Source organism: Nematolebias whitei, chromosome 16 (assembly GCF_014905685.2).
Source record: "Nematolebias whitei isolate Nwh7 chromosome 16, NemWhi1, whole genome shotgun sequence".
In the NCBI taxonomy this organism is placed as follows: Eukaryota; Metazoa; Chordata; class Actinopteri; order Cyprinodontiformes; family Rivulidae; genus Nematolebias; species Nematolebias whitei.
In genome coordinates this window covers 1881964-1907122 of record NC_056513.1, presented here as the reverse complement: position 1 = coordinate 1907122, position 25159 = coordinate 1881964, and the positions used below count along the sequence as shown (strand labels likewise).

The following is a 25159-nucleotide window of genomic DNA, read 5'->3' as shown; positions in this document are numbered from 1 at the left end:
CTGCATGTTGTAACTTCTGGCTGTATAAGTTTAGTCTTTGTTTGTTATGCTCCTTTAAAAGTCATATTTGTGACCGAACTCCTCGTTTACGGCCATCCCACCCTGATGAACCCATCTGATCTCTAAGCAGGGTCGGGCCTGGTTAGTTCCTGGATGGGAGACCGCCTGGGACCACCAGGTGCTGCACTTCTCACCAACCTCATCATGGGGTGCGTTGTTCAAGCCAGGAGCCATTGTCAGTACTGGGGGCTGAGCCCCCCTAAAGGTCAGATCCTAGAATCGCCCCTGCTTTGTCATCTTCAATCTGGTATTCTTTGTGGGACGAACGGACAGCATCTCTCTGATTCTCCAACAACAGTTTGGAACATCAAAGAGCAACATGTTTCTGACAAACGTTGTTTTTAAGTCCCTCTTGTCTCACCTGGAGACCTTGCTGCAAAGGAGGAAAACAGCAGGAGGGAGGGAAAGGTCAGGGATGGAAGAGGGGGAAGCAGTCATGAGTTTCCAGTGATAAATGAAAAGGATGTCATTCAGAAGGTGAACTGATCAGTAACAGGTGCGGTAACAATCAGACCTGGCTCACCTGGAGACCTGGCGCCTACATGAAGAAACAGAGTGGGAAAAAGAAGAGTGCAGAGATGCATTCATTTAGTTCTGTTCATTATCTGCTCATAAAGTCTGCAACAATAAAAACTGGAATAAGAAAAGGAATAAAAAGCAAAGGCCGTGAATTCTCCAGTACATCCTGCGTTAATGCAGAATATAAGTATTAATGTTTTATTTGCATCTTTTACTACATTAAGTTGGTTTTTACTTTTGGTACATGGATTTTCTTTTCTCATGTGTTACCCAGATAATCTTAAATATTAACTTGTGTGGTTAAGTGAAACTGTTTAAACTTTTTTTTAACTTGATGCTTGTTGTGAAACCAACAATAAAAGCTCTCTGGTGGAAAGTATTCTTGAGTTTATGTTGCTGCGCTTCCTTTGAGTTTTGGATATGAACACCCTGAAAGATTTATACTCAACAGACCGAAGGCCTGACGCTCCTGGTCTGTGGAAATAATCCCAGTGAAGTGAATCGGATGTTTTTTCTGATTCCAGTGACTGAAAGAGCTCTTCAGCATGCCGTCGGTTTGAGCAGAAACTCGTCAAAGACCCGCTGAATTACATCAAATGTGCAGAAGCACGAAAACCTCTGACCAACGTCCCACTGCACATTAAAATCTTGGAGGTTGGATTTTATTTCTAGACAGAAGTTCACTTTGATCTTGGCCCATTTGGAACAGCTCAGTGTTGAATGGTAAATGGACTCTACTTATTCAGCACATTTCTATTTTATCAAGATACTCAAAGCTCTTTACAACAATCTGTGCCTTCTTCTACCCACTAATCAGACTAATCAGAGCTGTATCACATTCATACACAGATAGGACACACATCAGAGACAATGAGGGGTTCAGTGTCTTGCTCAGGGACACTTCAGCATGTGACTGCTGGTGGAATCAAACCCCCAACTCTCCCACTGGAGGACGACTGATCTAACCACTCATCCACAGCTGCCCCTAAAATAACTGCTATGATTCCAGTTTCTCCAACATGAGGCTGTCAGGATGGTTTTCTACTGCAGGAACTGACTGATTTATCTGAAGGAGGTTTCAGTGGAGGCCGTCTATCCCTTTAATATATTAATCTGGCTGATTGGATCATGTGCTATTCTTTAGATTTGACTGTAATCTTAATCTCCTCCAGTAACAGGGAGACACGCAAAATGAACACTTTTGTAAACAGCAGAGCCTATATGAGAACTTCAAATGATTCTTGATTAATCTCTGTAGCTTTAATCTGAAGTTGGTGTGGGGTAAAGAGAGCATAATGTGTTACGCTCCATTTACTAAAACCTTAGAATTGAGGAAGTTATTGAAGCATTCTTTAACATTACAGGTTTCTACAAAACAATTTACAATATAAACAGGGTGGAGGGAATGAAAGTTAACAAAACTTTACTTCAGCAGGAACTGATGAAACATCTAAACTGCTCGTTTCCTCTGAGATGATTTCCCTGATCAACTTTGTGCACCTGAATGAAACAGACGAGTTCCTAATCTCACCTGGAGAACGAGCTCCGTGGATGCCCCCGTTGAGGTTCTCACTGATGCACAACTCCAGAGACGTTCGTGGTTTTGGGACAAACTCCTTCCTGGGTTTGACAGAGGTGTCCCTTATCCTACGAGGAGCAAGAGAAGGGATTGTTCAAATCAAAGTTCAGGTTCAAGTTCTGTTGCTTTGACGTGGCAACTTCAAGAATACCCACCGTTCATCAATTTTACTGGAGAGCTGCGTGAGGATTTCAGCTGCCCGGGTGTGATACTGCACCTGGGCGTGGACTAACGCCGCCAGCTGGCTCACCTGTTCAATCTGTTCACATGATGCATCACACATTCAGACATCTGTTCACATGATACATCACACATACAGACATCTGTTCACATGATGCATCACACATTCAGACATCTGTTCACATGATGCATCACACATTCAGACATCTGTTCACATGATGCATCACACATACAGACATCTGTTCACATGATGCATCACACATACAGACATCTGTTCACATGATACATCACACATACAGACATCTGTTCACATGATGCATCACACATACAGACATCTGTTCACACGATACATCACACATACAGACATCTGTTCACATGATGCATCACACATACAGACATCTGTTCACATGATGCATCACACATTCAGACATCTGTTCACATGATACATCACACATACAGACATCTGTTCACATGATACATCACACATTCAGACATCTGTTCACACGATACATCACACATACAGACATCTGTTCACATGATGCATCACACATACAGTATCACAGAGAAATCATCTGATGGGTAAAAGACAAACCTTGTTACAGATTAAATTAATCTGTAAACTGCTTTTTTCATCCAACCTTTATTTTTGCAGGTTAATCCCATTGAGCCTGTTGGAGTCATTTACAAGAGAGACCTGATCATTTACACGCTTCATTTATTTTATCTAAAACTCCATGACCTAAGGAGACTTCTATCTGAGTAAGGATCATGGAAATGACATGGACTGTCTGACAACGTTAAATAGATCAATATATTTTATAGCAAAATTTAATACCAAAGAAAACTATTATTGAGGTCCTGTAAATAAATGTGTGACAGGAGCAGAAGCTTAAAATCATAAATAAATCTAGAGTCTTTTTCTCTTTACATTTTGATTTAAAGAACCAGACTTGTACTTTATAGAAAACGTTTTTAATGAATAGTTATTTCGGTTGTTAAAGGTCTTTCAGGACTCGGACAGACCTGAAGACGGCTGGTCCTGTGTCCCATGTCTGGCTTTCATGGATTCCTGTCCTGTTCCTTACAGGTGACTGTCAGACCCTGCTCATCCGGGGTTAACACATATTTTATTTACTTTGTTTTAGGTCTCACACATTCTCTTCTGCGTTTCTTACTTTTTAAGGCCAAACTGAACAATTAGCTCAGATACAAGAATTGAACAGAAAATTAATTGAAATGAAATTTAATAAAAAAATAAATGTCAGAATCCAAATCAAAGTTTTGAACGAACCTGTTTATAAATAATTTCTATAGTTCACATATAACTTTATCCACTTCCTAGAACAAAAATGCTTCAATGCCCATGTAAGGTGTCAAAAATGTTTAAACTAATGAAATATCAAAATACAGAAACAGAAAATTCTTTGTTTAGTTAAATATATATTTTTAATTTTACCCAATTTTTATTTATCATTTCATTTTACTCTCAGTTTTAATAATTTTGACACACAATCAAAGTTTAATGTGACAAGACAAGGATAAAACAAAACAGGTTCAGAAAAAAATGACAAAAAAAAAATCTTCATATTTTTGTTTTTAGGCCACAACGTGACACTTTCATGGTTTCTAGAAAAAAGTTGCATCTCCCATCCACACGTAGAAACCAAAAACAGAATAAGTAAAATAAAATCTCCAAACAGGTGAAACATAAATAAACTGGACTTGCACATGCATTGATCTTCTGTTCTCCAAAGCTTTGGACTCTGATGAAGTCTACACCTGGTTGTTTGGGATCTCTTTATTCCACGACACGAACTCTTTGGAAGCAAAGCATAAAAACCAGGAGCTCCGCAAGGAGGCGCAATATACGCCCGACGGGATAAAACACATTCAAGTTGTTATTATTAAATATGTTTTTACCGTGTAATACATAGACATCTGTGTCGTTATTATTACCCAATAAAGTCTTAATTTATTTTTAGAAGAAAAAAAACTTTGTAAAATTGTAATGTGACGTGGTGACCTGAGAAGATTTCTCTACATATGAAATATAACAAAGTGTAAGAAAGGGTGCCAAGAACATTTAATCAGGTCTCTCTTATAAATGAGTCCCCGAGGCTCCATGGGATTAACTTGTATAAATAAAATGAATGAATGTGCACGGCCTCTTATCGTGACAGACTTTGCACCAAGTTGATCACATTCCTATCAACGGTGTAGGAAGAGTTGAGCTGATAATAAAACTAGCCACGGACGATGACACAACTTGCACCACAACGTGATTAGACTCTTCTGGAGGATTCAAACTGGCTGGATTAAACTTTTAAAAGTAATACTTACGTCACTCTCCAACAAGTTGAACATGCTCTGCTCAGCAATCTCCTTGGAGTCATCAAATTTCTCCAGCGCTTGTTTGATCTCGTCATCCGTCACTTTGCCCTGACGTTTCTTCTTATAGTCAAAGTCTAGGCGGCGGCCTTCCAGTTTCTTCAGGTGATGCTGAAAACGTCAACCTCACAGTTGAAATCCGTAACTATTAGAATTGTGCTTTTGACCATGGGTGGTGCGCGACAGCTCCACACTTGTACCTGAATCTCCTTGATGTCTTTTTCATGGAGGTTTTGCATTGGATCGATGAAGTTCTGCTTTACCTCCATGTCCAGAGCGTCCTTGACCTCACCTAGCTCACGCATGGCTTCGCCAACGTCAATCAGAGCAACACCTAACATAGAAAGAAGAAGAGACTCAAAAGTCAATGTTACAACGTCAATGTAAGTCCAAAATAGGAAACAATATTCATGGCCTTCTCATTGGACACAGATTTGTATGTTCTTCATTTCAAGACGGACTGCAGGTACTTCCTCTGGTTGAACATCCCGTATAACATTTAAAGACTCCGTTACGGAGTGGTTGACAGAATAAATTGGGCCACTTGGTTCAGTTTCTGTGTGAAGCTCTCAGGTGTCAAACTCACCAAAGGTGGACTCCTCTCCGAGCTCCCGTCCAAACCTCTGCATGGACTCTCCCAGCATGGTCTCGGTCTGCGTGTAGCCCGGCCCTTTCTCCTGGCCTCGCATACGAGACATGGAGTTCATCATGGTCATCTTGGCTCTGGTGGCTGTAAACACACAAACAACAACAAAACAAATAAACAAAAACACAAAACAGATCGCATCCAATGAATGTTCCACTTCGATCATGATTTTGAGTTGTAGTCCAAAGAAACCAGAGGTAAAGAGGTGAAGTAAACTCCAACTATGATTTCAGGAATTTTCCTTCTTTGCTTCCTGGAGTCGGGTCCAGAGCAGCATCTTGAGCAGGGAGGTCCAGACATCTCTCTCCACAGCCTCTTCCAGCTCTTCTGGGAGGACTCCAAGGTGTTCCCAGGCCAACTGAGACATGGTCTCTGTGTCCTGGGTCTCCTCCCAGTTGGAGCAGTGGTTCTACTCTGAGTCTCCCCTGATAACTGAACTTCTCACCCTGTCTCTAAAGGACAGTCCAGCTACACTTTGGATGAAACTCATTTCAGCCTCTAGTAACAATAACATTAAATTTGTTAATGCCTAGTGGGGAAATTCATTCTGTTTCCTGTCACACATGTGGAGCAGACAGCTGCCACCTAAGGAGCAGATGGAAGGTTAAGGGCCTTGCTCAAGGGCCCACAATGGGGCAACGGTTATATGACAATATGGTTTGTAATGATGTGAGGGTGTGAACACAGACCGACTGGTAAATAGACTGCTTTACCTTAAAACTATGAAAACTGAAATCTAGATGGTCAAACTGACTTTGATGAAATACAGATGTGCTTCATCAAGTAATCTTCACTGATTATCTACTGAAATGGATGAAACTAATTGATCTACTAAGAGGAAATTACTGGAATAATAGTGTTTCACATCTCAATGTAAGAGAAGTCTCTGAATGATAGCAAAGTAAATCTTCAACTAGGCCTAATTTATTTATTTTATTAAATTAAGCTAAACTTTGAACAACCCTCTGTAAGTCCCACAGAGTACTGATGTTTAAAATAGAACGAGTGCTTTCTGTAGGACTCCAGTGGTTTCTGGAACCATTTCCTCGCAGCCTCCGAGTGGCAGGGCAGAGCCACACCACCGCAGCTGGTACAGGATCAGTTGGCCACCCGAGACGGACCTCGAGACCTGGATGAATTAATTAATCTCACCATCCGGACTGATCACTTCCTTTGAGAGGGACACAAGAAACACTACAAGTCCCCTGAGTACCCTGTTTCCAGTGATCAGACATTTCTGGGACTTGAACCCAGACCTGCCAAAACCTTCAGCTGTGGCTGGAACCAGTGCAGACTGGACACATCAAGTTACCACCGAAGGAGGGAGCGTTGGATAAGTGTCAAAGACTCTCAGTAAGAGTGGTCACTTCATCACCTGTGTCCTGCTCATTTGAGATTCCAGCAGAAGTCCAGGGATGTTGGTGGAGAGCTCTTCAGGTTCTCCTGGTCTCATCTTGTTTTACCTGCTACTGACTGTGTGACTATGATAGATCTCCCCGTTAGCTTTGGTGCATTCAAGTGCTGAGCAAAACTGGACCAGTAACAACCTAGTGGATCAACTGCAAACACCAGATCAAGAACCAACTCAACCACTGTCACCATCGCTGCTCTTACAGGTCAAGACCTCGCTCTCAAACCCAAGACTTCCATTTTGTGATCTCCAGGAACCATCATGAGAAGGATGGGTGTTCACTCCTCACTTCATTCTGAGATACCTGTAGATGCTACAGAGACACAAGCCGGAAATCAGATGGGCAGAAAATGCAATGTGGAGTTGACGCTATTCTTCTTCTTCTTCTTTCAGCTTTTCCCTCTTCAGGGTCGCTACAGCGAGTCATCCTCCTCCATCTCACTGTGTCCTCTGCATCCTCTGTCCTCACTGTGTCCTCTGCATCCTCTGTCCTCACTGTGTCCTCTGCATCCTCTGTCCTCACTGTGTCCTCTGCATCCTCTGTCCTCACTGTGTCCTCCGCATCCTCTGTCCTCACTGTGTCCTCCGCATCCTCTGTCCTCACTGTGTCCTCCGCATCCTCTGTCCTCACTGTGTCCTCCGCATCCTCTGTCCTCACTGTGTCCTCCGCATCCTCTGTCCTCACTGTGTCCTCCGCATCCTCTGTCCTCACTGTGTCCTCCGCATCCTCTGTCCTCACTGTGTCCTCCGCATCCTCTGTCCTCCCTCCAACTACCTCCATGTCCTCGCTAACTGCATCCATAGATCTCCTCTTGGTGTTTGTCCTGGCAGCTGCATTTCTAACATCCTTCTATTACTAATAATCAATAATCAATAATCTAGTTGTGATTGATAGAAAGAGTTTAAAGTGCAGACAAATAGATTTTAGACTGTGACTTCTGCCAGAGAAAGAAAACCACCCGGCAGAATGTCTGAGAAGTGTCTGGTGAAATTACTCATTAAAGTTTATAAAACCTGTTCCCGGTGATCTTGCTCTGAGCGACACAAGAACCCGGAGCTCAGTTCTGTTACCTGGGTTTGGCTGCAGGTACTCTGTGGTCTTTGTCATGATGTCCAGCACCGCTCGAGCCGTAGAATCCACCCTCTGCAGACCCAGTCATTAAAAACATGTAAAAGGAGAAGGAACAGATGCAACACGAACAGATTCTGCAGAACGTCTGAAGGTTTGTGTTGGAGCTGCTAAAACTCCTTTCACCAGCAATATATAGAACCTACGCTGAAAAACTAAATGTCACAGGCATTCATGTAAAAACATCTAAAAAGTGTAACATAAAAAGTAAATCTTAAGAAACATCAATGATTTCTGAAGATTTCTATTAATTATATGCAAAGCTTAAAAATGTACTAACATTCATTTATATATTTATATATTAGCACTTTTTAAAAATGCAAGGACTCAAATGGACAGCAGATAAGACGAGGTTTGATATTTTTAAAACTGCGCCAAACGTAAGTTACTAAAGTTCCACAAGTCAAAAGACTCGTGTGTCATGTGACTCTGGAGCGGGACAAACTGGCAAACCATGAACATGAACATGGACTGACGAAGGTTTACGTTTTTAAAAAGTGTTCCTAATGAAGACAGAAGTCGGAGCTGGTCCATCAGAGCTTTCACAACCTGAAACTCCAGAAACTACAGTGGAAGCCCGTGGTCTTCATCAGGAAGGCAACAGAAGACAATAACCTTTTCCATCTCGGTGAAGTCCTCATCATGCTTTGTTCCTTCTGCTCCTCCAACCTTCTCGCTCACTCTCTGCAAAACAAACGAACATTAGCAGCTCAACGCACGACTGAAGGATTTCTTTCAAGGTCAAAGTTTTTTTTAATTTCTAAACAATGAAGCAAAACAGGGGGCACGGTTGGTAGAACTGTCTCCTCTCAGCGAGAAGGTCACCGGTTCAAATCCCGGCCCGGGATCTTTCTGGGTGGAGTTTGCATGTTCTCTCTGTGCATGTGTGGGTTTTCTCCAGGTATTCCAGTTTCCTCCCACAGACTAAAAACATGCATGTTAGACTGATGGTGACTCTGAATTGTCCCTGTGATGGACTGGAGACCTGTCCAGGTGTCCCTGTGATGGACTGGAGACCTGTCCAGGTGTCTCTGTGATGGACTGGAGACCTGTCCAGGTGTCTCTGTGATGGACTGGAGACCTGTCCAGGTGTCCCTGTGATGGACTGGAGACCTGTCCAGGTGTCCCTGTGATGGACTGGAGACCTGTCCAGGTGTCCCTGTTTTGGACTGGAGACCTGTCCAGGTGTCCCTGTGATGGACTGGAGACCTGTCCAGGTGTCCCCCGCCTCTCGCACTGTGACAGCTGGACATGGGCACCAGTGGCACCAGTGACTCCAGTGAGCCAATCAAGAAGAAGCAGGTAAACATGGACGGATGGATGGACGGATGGATGGATGGATGGACGGATGGATGGATGGATGGATGGACAGATGGATGGATGGACGGATGGATGGATGGACGGACGGACGGACGGATGGATGGATGGACGGATGGACGGATGGATGGATGGATTGATGGATGGATGAATGAATGGATGGACGGATGGATGGATGGATGAATGGACGGATGGATGGATGGATGGATGGATGGACGGATGGATGGATGGACGGATGGATGGATAAATGAATGGACGGACGGATGGATGGATGGATGAATGGATGGATGGACGGATGGATGGATTGATGGATGGATGAATGAATGGATGGATGGATGGACGGATGGATGGATTGATGGATGGATGAATGAATGGATAGATGGATGGATGGACTGATGGATGGATGGATGAATGAATGGATGGATGGATGGATGAATGAATGGACGGATGGATGGATGGATGGATGGATGGACGGACGGACGGACGGATGATGCAAACCATTAATTTTAAATATAATTTGAAATCTTTAATATATGAACAGAACAACTGATTGCTGATCAGCGTGTTTGTCGGCCCCTTCTTGAAAAGTGAATTTCACTGTTGATCAGATGAGGAGCAGCAGCGTGAACTGGTGCAACTGGTGCAACTGGTGCAGCTGGTGCTAAGCTTCAAGCTTGTCCACAGGCAGACACAAATACAGAAATAACTCCCATCGTCTTCGCTCTGCGTCTCAGTTTAACGCCAGATTTCCCTTCATCCTCTGTAACATGTAATATCAGGCGGTGCCTTGGGGGGGCAGCAGTTAATGCAGGCTGGGGGGGGGCGGGGGTTGCATCCTTAAAGAGAGGACACCAAAGGATGTCCTTTCCAGAGCCAAAGACAGATTTGTACGTTCTACAAAATATTCTCAAATAAACCAAGAGGATGCGTGATCATTTCTAAATGTGTAAAAACAGAAGCGTGTTCTTTTGAGAGGGCGCGACATGGGCGAGATGATGCGTGTCAGAGAGCTGACGGTGCGTTTTAACAACTCCCAGCAGTTTATGCAGCGTAAGAGCCGAGGATTTCTGCTCCGTGACTCATCGCAGCAAATCTCCTGATCCCACTCACGACGCGGCTTAATATTCTAACGGCAGCACACACACATCGAACGGCTTCAGAGGAAAGCTACGTTTCCTGTCAGTAATGTCAGCAAGACGTCACTGGAGTGCCTTAAGCCTGTTGCCATGGAAACAGCTATAGGTGTTTGTCTCTTTTACATCAAATCCTTCCTCCTGTCAGTCAGACCCGATGACCAAAGACTAAACAAAGATGTTAATGTGTAGTTAAATATGCTTTAAGCACATTAGTTGTTGCATTTTTATCTTTGTAGGTGAGGTTCAGCTTAACGCCTACATGTATTTACACACCACAGTTCAAACAGTCTGTTTAAATATATAATGAAATATTTTACACCAGGAATAAATAGAAATAAAGATCTGGTACCAGGCGTACAAATAAAGTCCAGTTAGGATTAAAAGTCTGATGCTCGACACACCCTGACAGAAACAGATCATGGGTGTAGATAACACCAACATCTGACAAAGACCAGGAGGAGGCTGAGCTGAAGCTCCAAATATTCAGCTTTGAATGAAGACGCAGTCGCTGTTTGATTTTATTTTCCAGCGAGAAACAATCATTCTCCAGAAAAACATTTAACTCTGACTTATTGAAAATGTAATTAGTGCATGCAGCTGAAGGTGAGCGTCTGTGTCTGTTATCAGAAGATCTGAAATAAATACTGGACAGATTTAGGAGCTGCAAGAACGGAGGTTAGACCAGACTCCAGATTTGAAGATGAGCAGGCATCTGTCATGCCCAAATAAAAATGATTGAAGACAGAAAGAACCCAAACATAATGAATTTTATATTGAATAAAAACTCCATGTGAGACAGATTCTGTTGGCAGAAATGTCTCCACAGAGATAATGAGACAAGATTTACATCCCAACAGCAGCCTTCATCAGACCCGTCGAGTTAATCCAAACTTAAACAATATTTTATCACTCTACCCAAAAACTGTTGCACCGACTGGAGGAGGAGGAGTCACCTTCTGTTAAAGGAACAGTATAAACTCAGTCAAGCAGCATCTCTGGGTACCTGCATGTACCGAGGGCTTTCAGCATCTACATGAAAAAACATGAGCTGTTCTGATTAAATTCACTGCAGCTCTGCATTTCTTCTCAAGAGCAAAGAGACAAGTGAGCGGCTGCAGAGCTTTGATGGGTTTGGAGATTTAGAACACAGATGGAGGGAAGATGCACGCCTGGATGTCCTCGACATACGCTGCAGGTCACTGCCAAAGAGACAAGGGAGTGATGATGCATCCTGCAACACCCAGGAACCTAAAGGCACCATGCAAACGTGATGCAAGACTAACAGCTACCAAGATCTGATCAGAGCTGTCGCTCGTCTCCTGTGAACTTTGTGTTTTTCTAATTTCACAAAACAATCCTTCCTTTTCCACCCAGGATCCTGTCTTCACCCTCAAACTGCCGTCTCTAAATCTCCTCACAAACAAGTTTTTCATTTATTTATTAAAGTAAACAATTATTTATAGACATTTTGATTAGAAATTAAACACAGAAAACGAGGTTTGTATGTCATAATTTACAATTCTTAGAGAGACATCACAGTCAGACAATAGACGATACTGAAATCTGTGGATCAGAGCTACGTACCGTGTATATATATATATATATACACACATATATATATATATATATATATATATATATATATATATATATATATGCATGTATAAAAGCTTGTGCATCAGTCACAAGGATCACAGTATTGTGGGACCAGAAGGTACCATTGTAGCTGCTACTGGTGCCCTCCACCCCACGCCGCACCTCCCTTTTCCTGCTCACTTGTCTAATCCTGCCTGAGCACATGGAGGTCCCTGCTTTAAATACGCTCGTGTGCAGAGGAGGGAGATTAAAAATGACAGCAGTGATTAGAGAGGCTATCAGGAGGACAGCTACTGCTGCTGGACAATGAACAAAGCATCCGACTCCCTGAGAGCATTGAACGCGTCCTCCACCTGTCTGCTCTCTTTCATAATGGCAAAGAGATTATTACCCTGTTTTTAAAACTCAAGTTAAAGTTTTTCAAGATTTTTTAGGGTGTCACAAGGTTGGTTTTATGTTAATAAGAGAGAAGGACAATACAAGAGAACAGAGGCAGCAAAAAGTTCACTTTGGAGCAAATTGCACCCTTACAACCCGACTTCAGAACAAGCAGAAGATGATGGACAGATGGGTGGACGAACAGATATTCTTGCTCTATCCCTTTTCATACCATCAAGTCTTCATTGATTTCCTGCAGCTTTGCTCCAGATAAAGCTCCTGCTGATCTCAACATGACGTTCAGCTAAACTGAAATGTCTCCTGTCTCTCGCTGATCGTGTCGAGTGTTTTGAGGGACAGAACAGAAGTCCTCGCTGCAACCACACTTCAGCACCTTAATTAGTTTAAAGGCTGTAATTGTGCCGGCTGTTCTGAGATTAGACCTGTGCTCCTGTGGAATCAAAGAAAATCCTCTTGCTGTTGGGGGGGGGGGGCTCTTTCTCGCTTCAGCCACACCTGTCTCAGGATGATTGCAATCCCACAGAACATGGAGTCCAAAGGTTTTAATTATTGGAGATCAAACTGAACGGTTCCACTGGTTGAAATGTTAAGAAAATAAGAGAGGGAGAAGAAAAGCAGCCAGGATGACGGTCTGCAGGACCTGCCTGCAAGTGGTGCCTTAAATTAGACGTCCTTTACAGAAACTGGTAGACTGACGGGCTGAATAAACCCAAGTGTTCGGTCCAAGACATGCCAGCATCAGTCTACTGGTTGGCCATGCTGCCTCACCGGCCTCGATCCTCTTTGGCCTGTGGCAGCTCTAATCTGATTTGTAAGCCTCTGCATGGCTTTTATGTAACAGCAGGGATGAGTCTGTAATTGTAGATGCAGCATGAGGAACAGCACATGATGCGAAGAATGAGCATTAAAATGTGCATTTAAACTCAGTGATAAACTCACAACAGGCTCCTGTAGTCCGTCACGTTAGAAGTCCCTTCTTTAGCCGTTTTATTTGTCTTATTCTCTGATCTGAACCTGAGCGGCGTTCTGTTGTTGGACTCCAGTCTAGTCACAGGTTGTCCATCACTAACACGTCCAAACACAAGAGTGTACATAATTTACATGAATAATTTAATGCTTGACGTTTTTCATGATTTTAACTCTTTTTACAGTTTCAAAACGCTCAATAAAACATTTATGCATTTTAAAATGTTTTATTTTGTTCTTTTATCATTGTACAGACATTTGGCCAGTGGTGATTTTAAAAAGTGCTTTATAAACAGTGGCAGCCGGACCATGGGGGCAGGTGGGGGCACAAGTAGTTCCTCCACTGTCCCTCTGGTGCTGCAGCCACTGTGGTCTCTGATCCAACTGCAGCTCTGGTCTCATCATCTGATGCAATGCCCTCAGACTCGTCAGCGTCTGCAGCCCCCGCCTCCGACTCGTCAACGTCTGCAGCCCCCGCCTCCGACTCATCAACGTCTGCAGCCCCCGCCTCCGACTCATCAACGTCTGCAGCCCCCGCCTCCGACTCGTCAACGTCTGCAGCCCCCGCCTCCGACTCATCAACGTCTGCAGCCCCCGCTCCTCCGACATGTCGACATATACAGCCCCTGTGCTCTCTCTGCTCTCCGCCTGCTGCCACAGCCTCCCCAGTGACCTCTTTAACTCTCGTCTGCCTGATTCGGAGAGGGTCCAGGTGGACGCCACTCTTGCCCAGTGATGGGGGGTGGGGTTAGGATGTGTGAGAGAATTGGAGCGTGCTCTATTCACACAAGGAGAGCTGTTGGTCAGGCTACTTCTTGTTGTGCTATAGTTATTGAATCAAGTGTTTACTTGTGTAGGTAAACGTAGATGTTTGACAAAGTTAAAATACATCAAAATGCAGAAAATGGCATCTACTTTATTCAAAATTTTCTGGGGGAGGACCCCCAGAACCCCCCACAAGTGTGTCCCCCCCCCCTCATTACAAATGCTTCTGACACTGCTTTTTAACATTAAAAGAAAAATATAATTTGTTCCAAAAGTAAAAACCTTATTTATGTCTTAGCTTTTCCACCAGTTCTTCCACACGTGGTTTAAAAGTCAGCGAGTCATTGATTAAGGTGTCCAGATATTTATACACATGAACCAGTTCTCCGTTTCTTCCATGACACATCTGCGTTCATTTGCACGTTTAAAATATCTGTTAATGAAGGTGACTGTCATACGCTATGTTGTTGGAAGAATAACAATTTATTTTAGACAGTGAATGTTGAAATACTGGATGATTTCAAAGAGACAATATGAAAAGATCTTGGTGAAGAACCAGCATCAATAATTAAGTAACAGGTAGTAAATCAGAGTGGGACAACTAGCAGAAAAACAACAAAAAAGGAAAATGTGTTTCTGAAAAACGCTTCAAACAGGAGTTAATTACACAAAATAATCAATACGCAGAAACTCTTCACCGCTCTGCAACACTCATCTCACCCTTCACTTCACTCGCTCACACCAAAAATGAATCCTGCCACGAGCAGGAAGGACCCAATCAAAGATGAGAAAATAGAAAAGCTCCATCAGACGGACATCCTGCACAGTTCAGATTGATTATGTGCTCCCGTCTGCTTGGAGTAGATTTCCTGCTAAAACCAAAGGCCACGACAAAAAGTGACACAGAGAACAGAGGAAAACTCTTTGAGAACGGCGTTAACACCTGACGAGCCTTTACATCCACACAGGACCCAACAGGGACGACGTGCCAACGTATGAAACTGACGATAAAAACTACTGGCAGATTATTTCTAGTTAACAGGTCAGTTTAAATTAGGACAAAGTTTATTTCTGCAACACAAAAACAAACAGTATAAAAATCCTCAGTTATTTTTGCTTATTTGTTATTGAGGTAATAGAAACTTAAACATATTTGGGTTTTGGTAAGTTTAACGGTTTATTTATTGTATAGCCTACGTAAAGCTTTTTAATCGTCCTGCTGAGACAGGTTGCCTTAAAAGGGCTTCACTAGCAGCCGTTAATTTAATTACAATCACAGATTTCTACGTAAATAACTGAGTAAAAAATCTCCATTTGGATGAGCAGAAGTTGTTAACCTGTCGTTAATAAACTATTTCTCCAAAGGGACATTGCTCAAAGAGTTGTCTGCAGCAGGTAACATTCACTGTTCATACTTTAAAACACATAAATTAACACTTGAAGAATTTAACAACTAACTTTGTGACCTTATCTACTGAGACGCATCAACGGGAGCTCAGTCTGAATATTTGGCGTCATCGTTACTGAAGGACAGGCTGCGGCAGTAAAGAATGAAACAACAACCTTTCAGCATGCTCCAGGAATTCATCTCCACGTCGCAAAAGCACCAATAAAAGAAGAATTTACCGCCTGATGCTCAAAACTGTTTATGCTCATTTGGTTCAAACTGTAAAGATCCAATGCAACTTTATTTGTAAAGCACTTTACACAGGACAACAGATAAAACTGCTGTGCACAACATTAAAACATGTCTCACACAATACAAAACACAATCAAGTGAAATAAATCCTGGTAATAAAAGCAATAAAATCTGATCAAACAATAACATTCAAATAAAGTCTATAAAAATTAAAATCAACTTAAACCCTTGTGTCTTGATTTCATTAAAACTCAAAAAGTTAAGTGCCATCCAGGCCTTTATGTCCTCATGACACCCAAGAAGTGGTTTGATTGAATATGGGTTTAATTTTTTAAGAGGGCCATAAATCTGCTGTGTTCATTGGTCCTCATCTGCTCACGGGACTCATGTTTGTGCTGCTGTTGTTTTGGCGCATTGTTTTTGTGCCGTTAGTGCTTAGCGTATTCTTAGTCTTGTATATTCTTAGTTCATGACTCGGATCTTACTAATGTTTTTCTTTACAGTTTGTGTTTTTGACGGATGTAACTGGGACCCTGTGTACATAGTTTTGTCCCACCTCATGTACCACGTGTGGTGTGTATGACAAATAAATCTCTCTGACTCTGATAACAATGCAATGCAAGGCTTACTAAATGTGGAACCAATAGGGAGCAGATACAAAGAAAACAAAAGTGGGCCTAAAACTGAGCCTTGAGGGACTCCACAAAAAACATGAGAAGAGGATACTGACCCCTCAAGACTAACAGAGAACATTTGGTTTGTTAAATAAGACCTGAACCATTTTGAGGTAAAACCCCTAACTCCCACCCCCTGCTCCAGAAGAGTTAGCAGAATGTCCCGGTCCAACGTGTCAGAAGAAGCTGAAGATCTAAAACACAAGGATGACACAGTCACCAGAGTCAGTAGCTAAAAGGATGTCAACAAAAACAAATTCAGTGCTGTAAAGAGTCTTTAAACCAGAGTGGAAAACACTGAAGATTTTATTCTCTTCAAGAAAGACAATTAACGGACTGTGCATTATTTTCTTGAGAACTTTGGAGTAAAAAAGTTTAGAAATTGGCCTAAAATGACCTAAATTAGAGGGATCTGATCCAGGGTATTTAACCAGAGCTTGCACCACTGAATGTTTAATTGTTGCTGATGTTACACTTGATTTCCCATCCGTGGGACAATAAAGGCTGTTTCTATTCTATTCTATTCTATTCTATTCTATTCTATTCTATTCTTTTCTATTCTATTCTATTCTAATTGTTGAGGGTGTTGATGGACCTGTGCCAGTGGTTCCCAGTAAATCAGAGTTTCATCAAAGCTGAGAGCTTCAGCTTTCCTTTCTCAGATGTTATCAGCAGGCCTGGTTGTGCATGTGCCATCAAAGTAGGTCGATAATCAATAATTTATGGCCTGCAGTCTAGAAAAACAGACCCACTGAGTGTTTTAACATGTTTCATTTAAAGTATGCAGGATGAGCTAAATGTAATTTTCTGTGCGCTCAGTTTTATGAGCTCTGATCTGGTGACCTTCAGGAAACAAGCTGTCAGCAGCTCCCTGGACCTTCACACTTAATGATGGTCACACCGGAGGGAATCAAGTCAACTCCATCAAGTTTCAAAGGAAATGCAGTGTTTGAAAGAAAGGTAAAACTCCACAGCAGGTATTATACGTACTTTAGTATTTACAACTTCTCCAGGTTTTTGATTAATTTGATTCATCTTAATTATCTGTTTAATCAGCAGCATTCACCTAGGAGTTCCCTGAAGAGGGATTATAAAATGGATGATGGATGGATGGATGGATGGATGGATGGACTGAGGCAGCTGTGGCTGAGTGGTTAGAGCAGTCGTCCTCCAATGGGAAAGTTGGGGGTTCGATTCCACCAGATGTTAATTGTCCCTGGGCACGACACTGAATCCCTCATTGCCTGTGATGTGTCCCATCAGTGCATGAATGTGATCTAAAGCTCTGATTAATCTCTGCAGATTCAGATTATCTTTGCAGAGATGTAGTAGAGTGCTGCATGAATGTGTGTGTGTAGGTAAACGAAGCACTTTGAGTATCTTGATTAGATTTAAAGGAGTTATATCAGTACAGTCCATTTAGAAACCTTTATTGTCTGTTCCATAGTAAAACAGAAATGATAAAAATATAAATAAATAATCAAATCTGCTTTGGACTTATTCAATGCCATACATATTGTTTTTTTCTTCTAATTTTTTGTGCTTCTTGCAAACAAACATGCAAACTTTAAACGTAGGAGATCAATATATACAATACTGTGATTCAAATTCTGACGCTCCACAGCTAAATTTCTTAGTTAATTTCTTACAGCATGCTCTTCAATACACCCAATCCCCAATTGCTCCCTGCCACTTAACTAGCTGTCCACTGCTCCACCTGGGTGTATCTCATGTGTGATGGGTTAAATAATTCTGTCATTGTATGGAAACATGCAACGATGACAACACATAGCACTTACTACTACAAAATCATAAACGTGATGTAGGTGCAGAGCTGTACCAAGATTAGGTTTTTACTCCCACTCCAAGCAAACAATCACATACTGAGGATTAAATATCCATCCATCACACGCATCTTCCTTTTCAGGTCATGAGGGTCACTGGTGCCAACATTCAGCAGTAACTGTGCGAGAAGCAGGGGACACACTGGACAGGTCTCCAGTCCATCACAGGGACAAAAACATTTTTTCTCTGTCTGTCTGTCTGTCTGTCTGTCTGTCTGTCTGTCTCTCTCTCTCCATTTTATCAAACAGATGGGCATCGTCAAAAGATCATCCTCATCTGATGGAATGCAAAATTGAAAAGCAGTGAAATCTTCTAGTTAAAATCAACTAAAAATATGCAGACATAGAAAGAAAAACAAGTCCCGAGTCTTTGACCTCGTCACATTGCACAGCTGTTGGTCTCATCCAGCACGTGAAGCACATTTCACAGATTACAGCTGGCTGGGAGATTAAAAGTTAAACCAGCCACCAGGAAGCATGAGCCAGTGTATCTCTTGTGGCAGTCCCAAGCCCAAGTAAATGGTGAGGGTTCAGTCAGGAAGGGCATCTGATGTAAAACACTTTTACCAAAAGTAATATGTGAGTTCATCAAAGCGAAACCATACCGGATCGGTTGAGGCCCGAGTTAACAACGACCACCACCGGTGCGGATGACAAACAGGGTGCTGGTGGAAATTGTGCTACTGTTAGTGGAAGACCACGAGGAAGGAAATGTGTCAGGAGACAGAAGAGAAGAGAAAAGTGAAGAATGTAGGACTGAGGGTTGCAGCTCTAAATGTGGGGACAATGAAAGGCAAAGGTAGAGAGCTGGCTGACATGATGCTGAGAAGGAAGGTAGATGTGTTGTGTGTCCAAGAGAACAAGTGGAAGGGCAGCAAGGCTCGCAGCATTGGAGCAGGGTTCAAACTGTTTTACCATGGTGTGGATAGAAAGAGAAATGGAGTAGGGGTGGTCCTGAAGGAGGAGTTGGTAAAGAATGTAGTAGAGGTGAAAAGAGTGTCAGATAGGGTGATGTGTCTGAAGGTAGAAGTAGAAGGTCTGATGCTAAATGTTGTCAGTGGTTATGTTCCACAGGTTGGATGTGATGAGGATGAGAAAGATACATTTTGTAAAGATCTGGATGAAGTGATAGAGAGTATTCCCAGGGAGGAGAGAGTGGTGATGGAGCAGACCTGAATGGACATGTTGGTGAAGGAAACAGAGGATGAGGAAGTGATGGGTAGGTTTGGTGTCAAGGAAAGAAACCAGGAAGGACAGATGGTGGTGGATTTCACCAAGAGAATGGAAATGGCTGTAGTCAACACCTGTTTCCAAAAGAGGGAGGAGCATAGAGTGACCTATAAGAGTGGAGGAAGGAGTACGCAGGTCGACTACATTCTGTGTAGAAGAGGAAACCTGAGGGAGATTGGAGACTGTAAGGTTGTGGCAGGGGAGAGCGTGGCCAGACAGCATCGGATGGTTGTGTGTAGAATGACTGTTGATGTGAAGAAGAGTCAAATCAGAGAAGAAGACCAAATGGTGGAAGATGAAGAAGGAAGAATGTTGTGATAAATTCAGAGAGGAGCTGTTAAAGGCTCTGGGTGGTAAGAAAGAGCTTCCAGATGACTGGACTACTACAGCAATAGTAATTAGAGAGACAGGTAGGAAGGTACTTGGTGTGTCACCTGGACAGAGAATGGATGTTCAGGAAACCTGGTGGTGGAATAGTGAAGTGCAGGAAGCTGTTCAAAGAAAGAGATTAGCCAAGAAGAAATATGACAGATAGAGGACTGAAGAGAGGAGACAGGAATATAAGGAGATGGGACGTAGAGCAAAGAGGGAGGTAGCTAAGACAAAGCAGAAGATGAATGATTAGTTGTATGTGAGACTGGACACTAAAGAGGGAGAGAAGAACTTGTACCGATTGGAGAGACAGAGGGATCAGGCTGGAGAGAATGTGCAACAGGTTAGGCTTGTTGAAGATAGGAATGGTAATGTTCTAACAAGTGAGGAGAGTGTGATGGGAAGAAGGAAGGAGAACTTTGAGGAGCTGATGAATGAAGAGAATGAAAGAGAAAGAAGAGCAGAGGTCATAGAAACTGTGGAGCAGGAAGTGGGAAAGATTAGTGAGGGTGAAGTCCAGAAAGCTCTGAAAATGGTAAATGGACTGTACTTGTATAGCACCTTTTTAGACTGGTACAGGACATGTATGAGGACAGCAGGACATGTATGAGGACAGCAGGACATGTATGAGGACAGCAGGACATGTATGAGGATGGCAGGACATGTACGAGGACAGCAGGACGTGTATGAGGACAGCAGGACATGTATGAGGACAGCAGGACGTGTATGAGGACAGCAGGACATGCATGAGGACAACAGGACATGTATGAGGACAACAGGACGTGTATGAGGACAACAGGACGTGTATGAGGACAACAGGACATGTATGAGGACAACAGGACATGTATGAGGACAACAGGACATGCATGAGGACAGCAGGACATGCATGAGGACAGCAGGACATGCATGAGGACAGCAGGACAGTGGGTATGTTGGTAGAAGGATGTTAGAAATGCAGCTGCTGGAAAAAGACAAAGAGGAGACATATGGATGTAGATAGAGAGGACATGGAGGGAGTTGAAGTGAGGACAGGGGACACAGAGGACAGAGTGAGACAGAGGAGGACTTGTTGTGGAGACCCTGAAGAGGGAAAAGCTGAAAGAAGAATTACGTAGACTTAATTTGTTAATTTGTTTTAAAGATTTCCCAGCAAAACCAGTGAGGAGTGTTCTCCTTAAGTGAAACAATTATTGGTGTAAGAATCAAGAAGCACAGGCAAAACCAAAACAACAACAACAACAGCAACAACAACAACAACAACAACAACAACAACAACAACAACAACAACAACAACAACAACAACAACAACAACAACAACAACCAAAGTTTTCAGTGTGTTTCAAAGACCAGACAAGGATCCGGTTCAGGTTTTTGCACTGGATCTGGTGGTTTGTAATGCTGGGAAAAGGTACAACAATGTTTCCCTTCATGACCTTCAACAGAACATCTGAAGACACACGAGACACAAATATAATCCAGATTAATCTGTAAACACGTGCAGTTAGTGGGAAAATAAAACGTTCTAATTCTTCTTCTGTTTAACTTCTATCATTTGTCATGTTAGTGTCGCCATCTTGTGGACATTATTTAAACAAACACCAAGAAACAGAACAATTATATAATAATCCCAGTGTGGCAGAAACTCACAAACAGAAACAATGTAAAAAAAAAAAAAAAAGTATTTTTATTTTTCAATGTCAAAAACACTAAAAAAGATTTTCACCCCCAAATTTAAAAACAGACATGAGATTATTACGAGTTTGTTAGAGAAGTAGCACAATCATAAATGTCTAATTCTTCTTTTTGCTGTGAACATTTACAGATAGTGACATTTTAAATGTATAATTAGTGTTTAAATGTACAGTCCAGTAAACACGTGATCAGAAACCAGTGGTGCTTTGCTGCCACCTGGTGGTCAAACACGATGCAGCAACGATGATCCATGTGGAAACTGTTTAAACTCTGTGAAGACACCAAACTACTGAAAACAGATCTTACACAGATGATCTCACAACACGAGGAACAACTGAAAAGTGTTTATCTGACGTCATTTTTGACTAACAGGAAATTACACAATACTCTTTATTTTCAGGTGTCTCTTGTAAATGAGTCCTCGAGGCTCAATGGGATTTACCTGTCTGAATAAAGGTTGAATGATTCTCTGGCAGACAAACCGTTTGGCCCCCCAGCTCAGTGATCATTTTGTGAGCCTCCTTTGTGTCAGCTCAGATTATCAATCTCAAGTTTATTGAACAGAAAAATTATACCTAAGCTGAACTCAAAACTATGATTAATGCAGTTGAACTAATTAATTTAAGGACTTGTCTAATTTCATTAAATTTAAGCACTGGAGTTGTTCAGGTCCTCGTGGCTCAATGGACTAACCTGCAGAAATAAAGGTTGAATGAATCAAGGTGAGCACAAGTTACAGTCAAAAATGTACATACACCCATGTGCACATCATGTCATAATAATTGAGATTTTAAAGGTTGGTTTAAATATGCAGGTTCAAATGTATCACACAGATCTTTTAGTAAGTGGAAGTGAAGATCCTAGAAAGTCTTTTAACTTGACACGACCGATATTAACCTTTTATTAGTGATCATGATTGACACCAGCAGCTGGAAGTTTATTATCAACATAAAAAGGATGATTTGATTGACAGCACTCATTAAATTGTCCAAGATTCACAACAATGGAAACGTTCAAGGAACCATGAACATGTACTGAGAATAAATTAGGACGTTCAGGGCAGACCAGGGATGTTCTTGTCATCGTGTGGTGAAGCCATGGACTGAGACGGTGCCCATCCAGAAAGAAGACTCGGGTCCAACAGCTGCAAGACTGACATTTGCAGCAAATCAAAGACCTTCTGGAAAAAGTTTTATGGTCACACAAGACAAAGAAGTGATCGACCTTGTTGACAAGAATGATGTTTGGTGGAGTCACAGTCAAGCGTTCAAACCGAAGAACGTTGAAGCAGCTGTCCAGCTTGGTGTTGGGAGCATCATCCAGCGCTGCAGAAAGTGGACGGAGCAGCAACGTACGACTCCCTCTAAATTATTCAGCTTTGCCACAAACCAGCAGACAACACATGAAAACTGGTTTTTGACTGGACGAACGGGGCCGAGAGGAAAACCTGTGGAACGCCCTTCAACAGCTCGACCACAGTTCTGTTGAAATTTGTACGTTATGAGGTTTGTGCCAGTAAATCAAGCTAGTTAAACAAATTACTTCAATCTTGCACAAACAAGTGATCAATCATCCATCCAAAGTTACGCCTAAGCTTGGCTGCCAAAAACGTGACCTTGTTAAAGGCCAGGCGACAAACATGAGTGGATGTTTGCAGCACGTTGACCTCGAGTGGAATCGAGTCACAGGAAACTCAAACGCCTAAATTTGTTGAAGTAACTGAAGTTGCATGTTGTATAATCCCCCCTCCCTGGAGAAACAACGTTTAAATAAAGCAACAAGTCCCGAAATGAATCCGACGTTCATGCCCACGATGATTAAACTTCTGAAGCGCAACAGGAAGTTCAGCTGAAAAGTCTTAATCAGCTGCAGCAGTCGGACTTTACACTTTGAATCTTGATGAAACTTTGTAAAAGTTTTTACATCAGTGTTTCTGTCCTCAACCGAGTGAAGGTTTATTTCTTAACAACCCAGTTTCAAACACTGAAGTCTCTTCGTACTTTGCCTTGAGATGTTTTAGCACTTCAGCCCCTGGAGTCAAAGCACATTTGAGTTTATGCTGTCTTTGTTCTGTTGCATCATCGGACCTCTGCTGAGCCTCTGGTGCCACGGTGTCGGCCTCGAACCACGACCGTTCACTACAAATGGATCGATAGAAAAATACTTTCAGGTGGTGTTACATCGTTCCACAACTGGAGCGGTCCAGACCTTCACTGGCTGCTTTACTTCTCTCTGGTCCTCGTGTTAGTCCAGAATGCTCTCTGGATGCCTCGGCCATGATTTAACCCATGAATTATGATGAACTGATCATGTTTTGGGTAAAATAAACCTGTAAATGTTGCAGTAAACATCTTTGTGCCAGTTTCAGACAGAAACATCAGAACCAACACGTTTGACAGATCTGTGAGCTCTTCCTTTTTATTCTTTTTCAAACGTTCTTGGCAGAAACAGACTTTGGTCCATATCAGGTGCAGCTCTGCAGGTAATCTTCAAGTTGTTCTTCGTGTGAACAATTAATCTGCTCGGTGACCATGAAAACATAAATGTCTTGTCTTAGAGTACAAGTGAGGTCATGAGATGTCAGCAAATGAAACCAAACTGAGGCTGAAGCTGGTCAGTCAGATGTAAATATGACTGAAAGTTATTCTGACTGACAATCAGAGCGAGTCGTCTCCAGCGACTCCAGGACTGTCCCAGTCGATGGTCCAACACGTCGAAACATCATCCATGAAGGTGCTGAATCTTCAGATGTGAATATCAGATCATAAGTGAGCGACTGACTTCTGTTTTTAAGACATCAACCATTTATTTACCATCAGTTCTCAACAAGCTCCACTGATAAACTGGACCAACCTGCCGTGTTTGTCCCGACTGCCACAGCGTTGAGGTCATTTTGTCTGACTGGAGGTGGCTAATGGTGGTTACAGCACCTGACTGGGTTGATTAAAACTGGAGTGAAACTCCAGAGGAGCGGGGAAAAAGATTTTCACCTTCTTTCAACCAGTCAAATTCCAGTGAACACGTTTTGTAAGTGAAGCCTGAACATGCAACGAGAGCAACAATTTGCTTTTGCACTCGCAGTAATGGGACAAAAATGGCGTCATTTTGTTCTTGCGTTAGCTCTGATAACCCATTCCTGATAGCAGGTCTGCAGGTAGGTGTCAGTGATCATGCGACTGGTCATACTTTGTGGGCGTGTTCGTGCAGAAAGCAGGTGAACTGCAGTCGTCTGGTTTCAGCTGTTCCACCAAGGATCAGACGGCTGTTACAAAGTACAGCCACTTTACAAATATTCCAGCAAAACTTACGAGGAGTCAAATGATAAAAGAAACTTGTGGAAGGAGATGGCACAATTCTTGTGCACGAAGGAGACTGTCCTTGGGAAACGGTGGCGGTCTCGTTGTGACTAACGGCAGGTACGGGGGGCACAGCATGAAGACGAGTAGAGCTGCAGTGGAGAGCTGCTCTGGTTTCTCACTGAGCACAAAATGTCTGTGCAGAAAAGAACGTCTTGCAGCTAGCAAGAACAGACTTCTTCACTTCTTGCAGAGTATTATAAATCCATCTTAATATTCCCCTCTGAAACTTGGGTGAGGGCATCTAAACGATATCTTTGT

The 25159-nt window shown here is 42.5% G+C and overlaps 1 protein-coding gene across 1 annotated transcript in view; it reads right to left on the bottom strand.

Annotated features, from left to right (window-relative positions):
* Nucleotides 1–8594, bottom strand: part of LOC119423004 (endophilin-A1-like) — a 24839-nt gene extending 16245 nt beyond the window's left edge. Inside the window, exons 1-9 of the mRNA XM_037690416.1 lie at nucleotides 8528–8594; nucleotides 7855–7927; nucleotides 5313–5456; nucleotides 4927–5060; nucleotides 4679–4837; nucleotides 2314–2417; nucleotides 2111–2226; nucleotides 584–598; nucleotides 422–433 (exon numbers count right to left, since the gene is read on the bottom strand). Of these exons, the coding sequence (XP_037546344.1) occupies nucleotides 422–433; nucleotides 584–598; nucleotides 2111–2226; nucleotides 2314–2417; nucleotides 4679–4837; nucleotides 4927–5060; nucleotides 5313–5456; nucleotides 7855–7927; nucleotides 8528–8536 (766 nt within the window). The 5' untranslated portion in view covers nucleotides 8537–8594. The remainder of the gene's footprint in view (nucleotides 1–421; nucleotides 434–583; nucleotides 599–2110; nucleotides 2227–2313; nucleotides 2418–4678; nucleotides 4838–4926; nucleotides 5061–5312; nucleotides 5457–7854; nucleotides 7928–8527) is intronic.
* Nucleotides 8595–25159: the final 16565 nt, after the last annotated feature.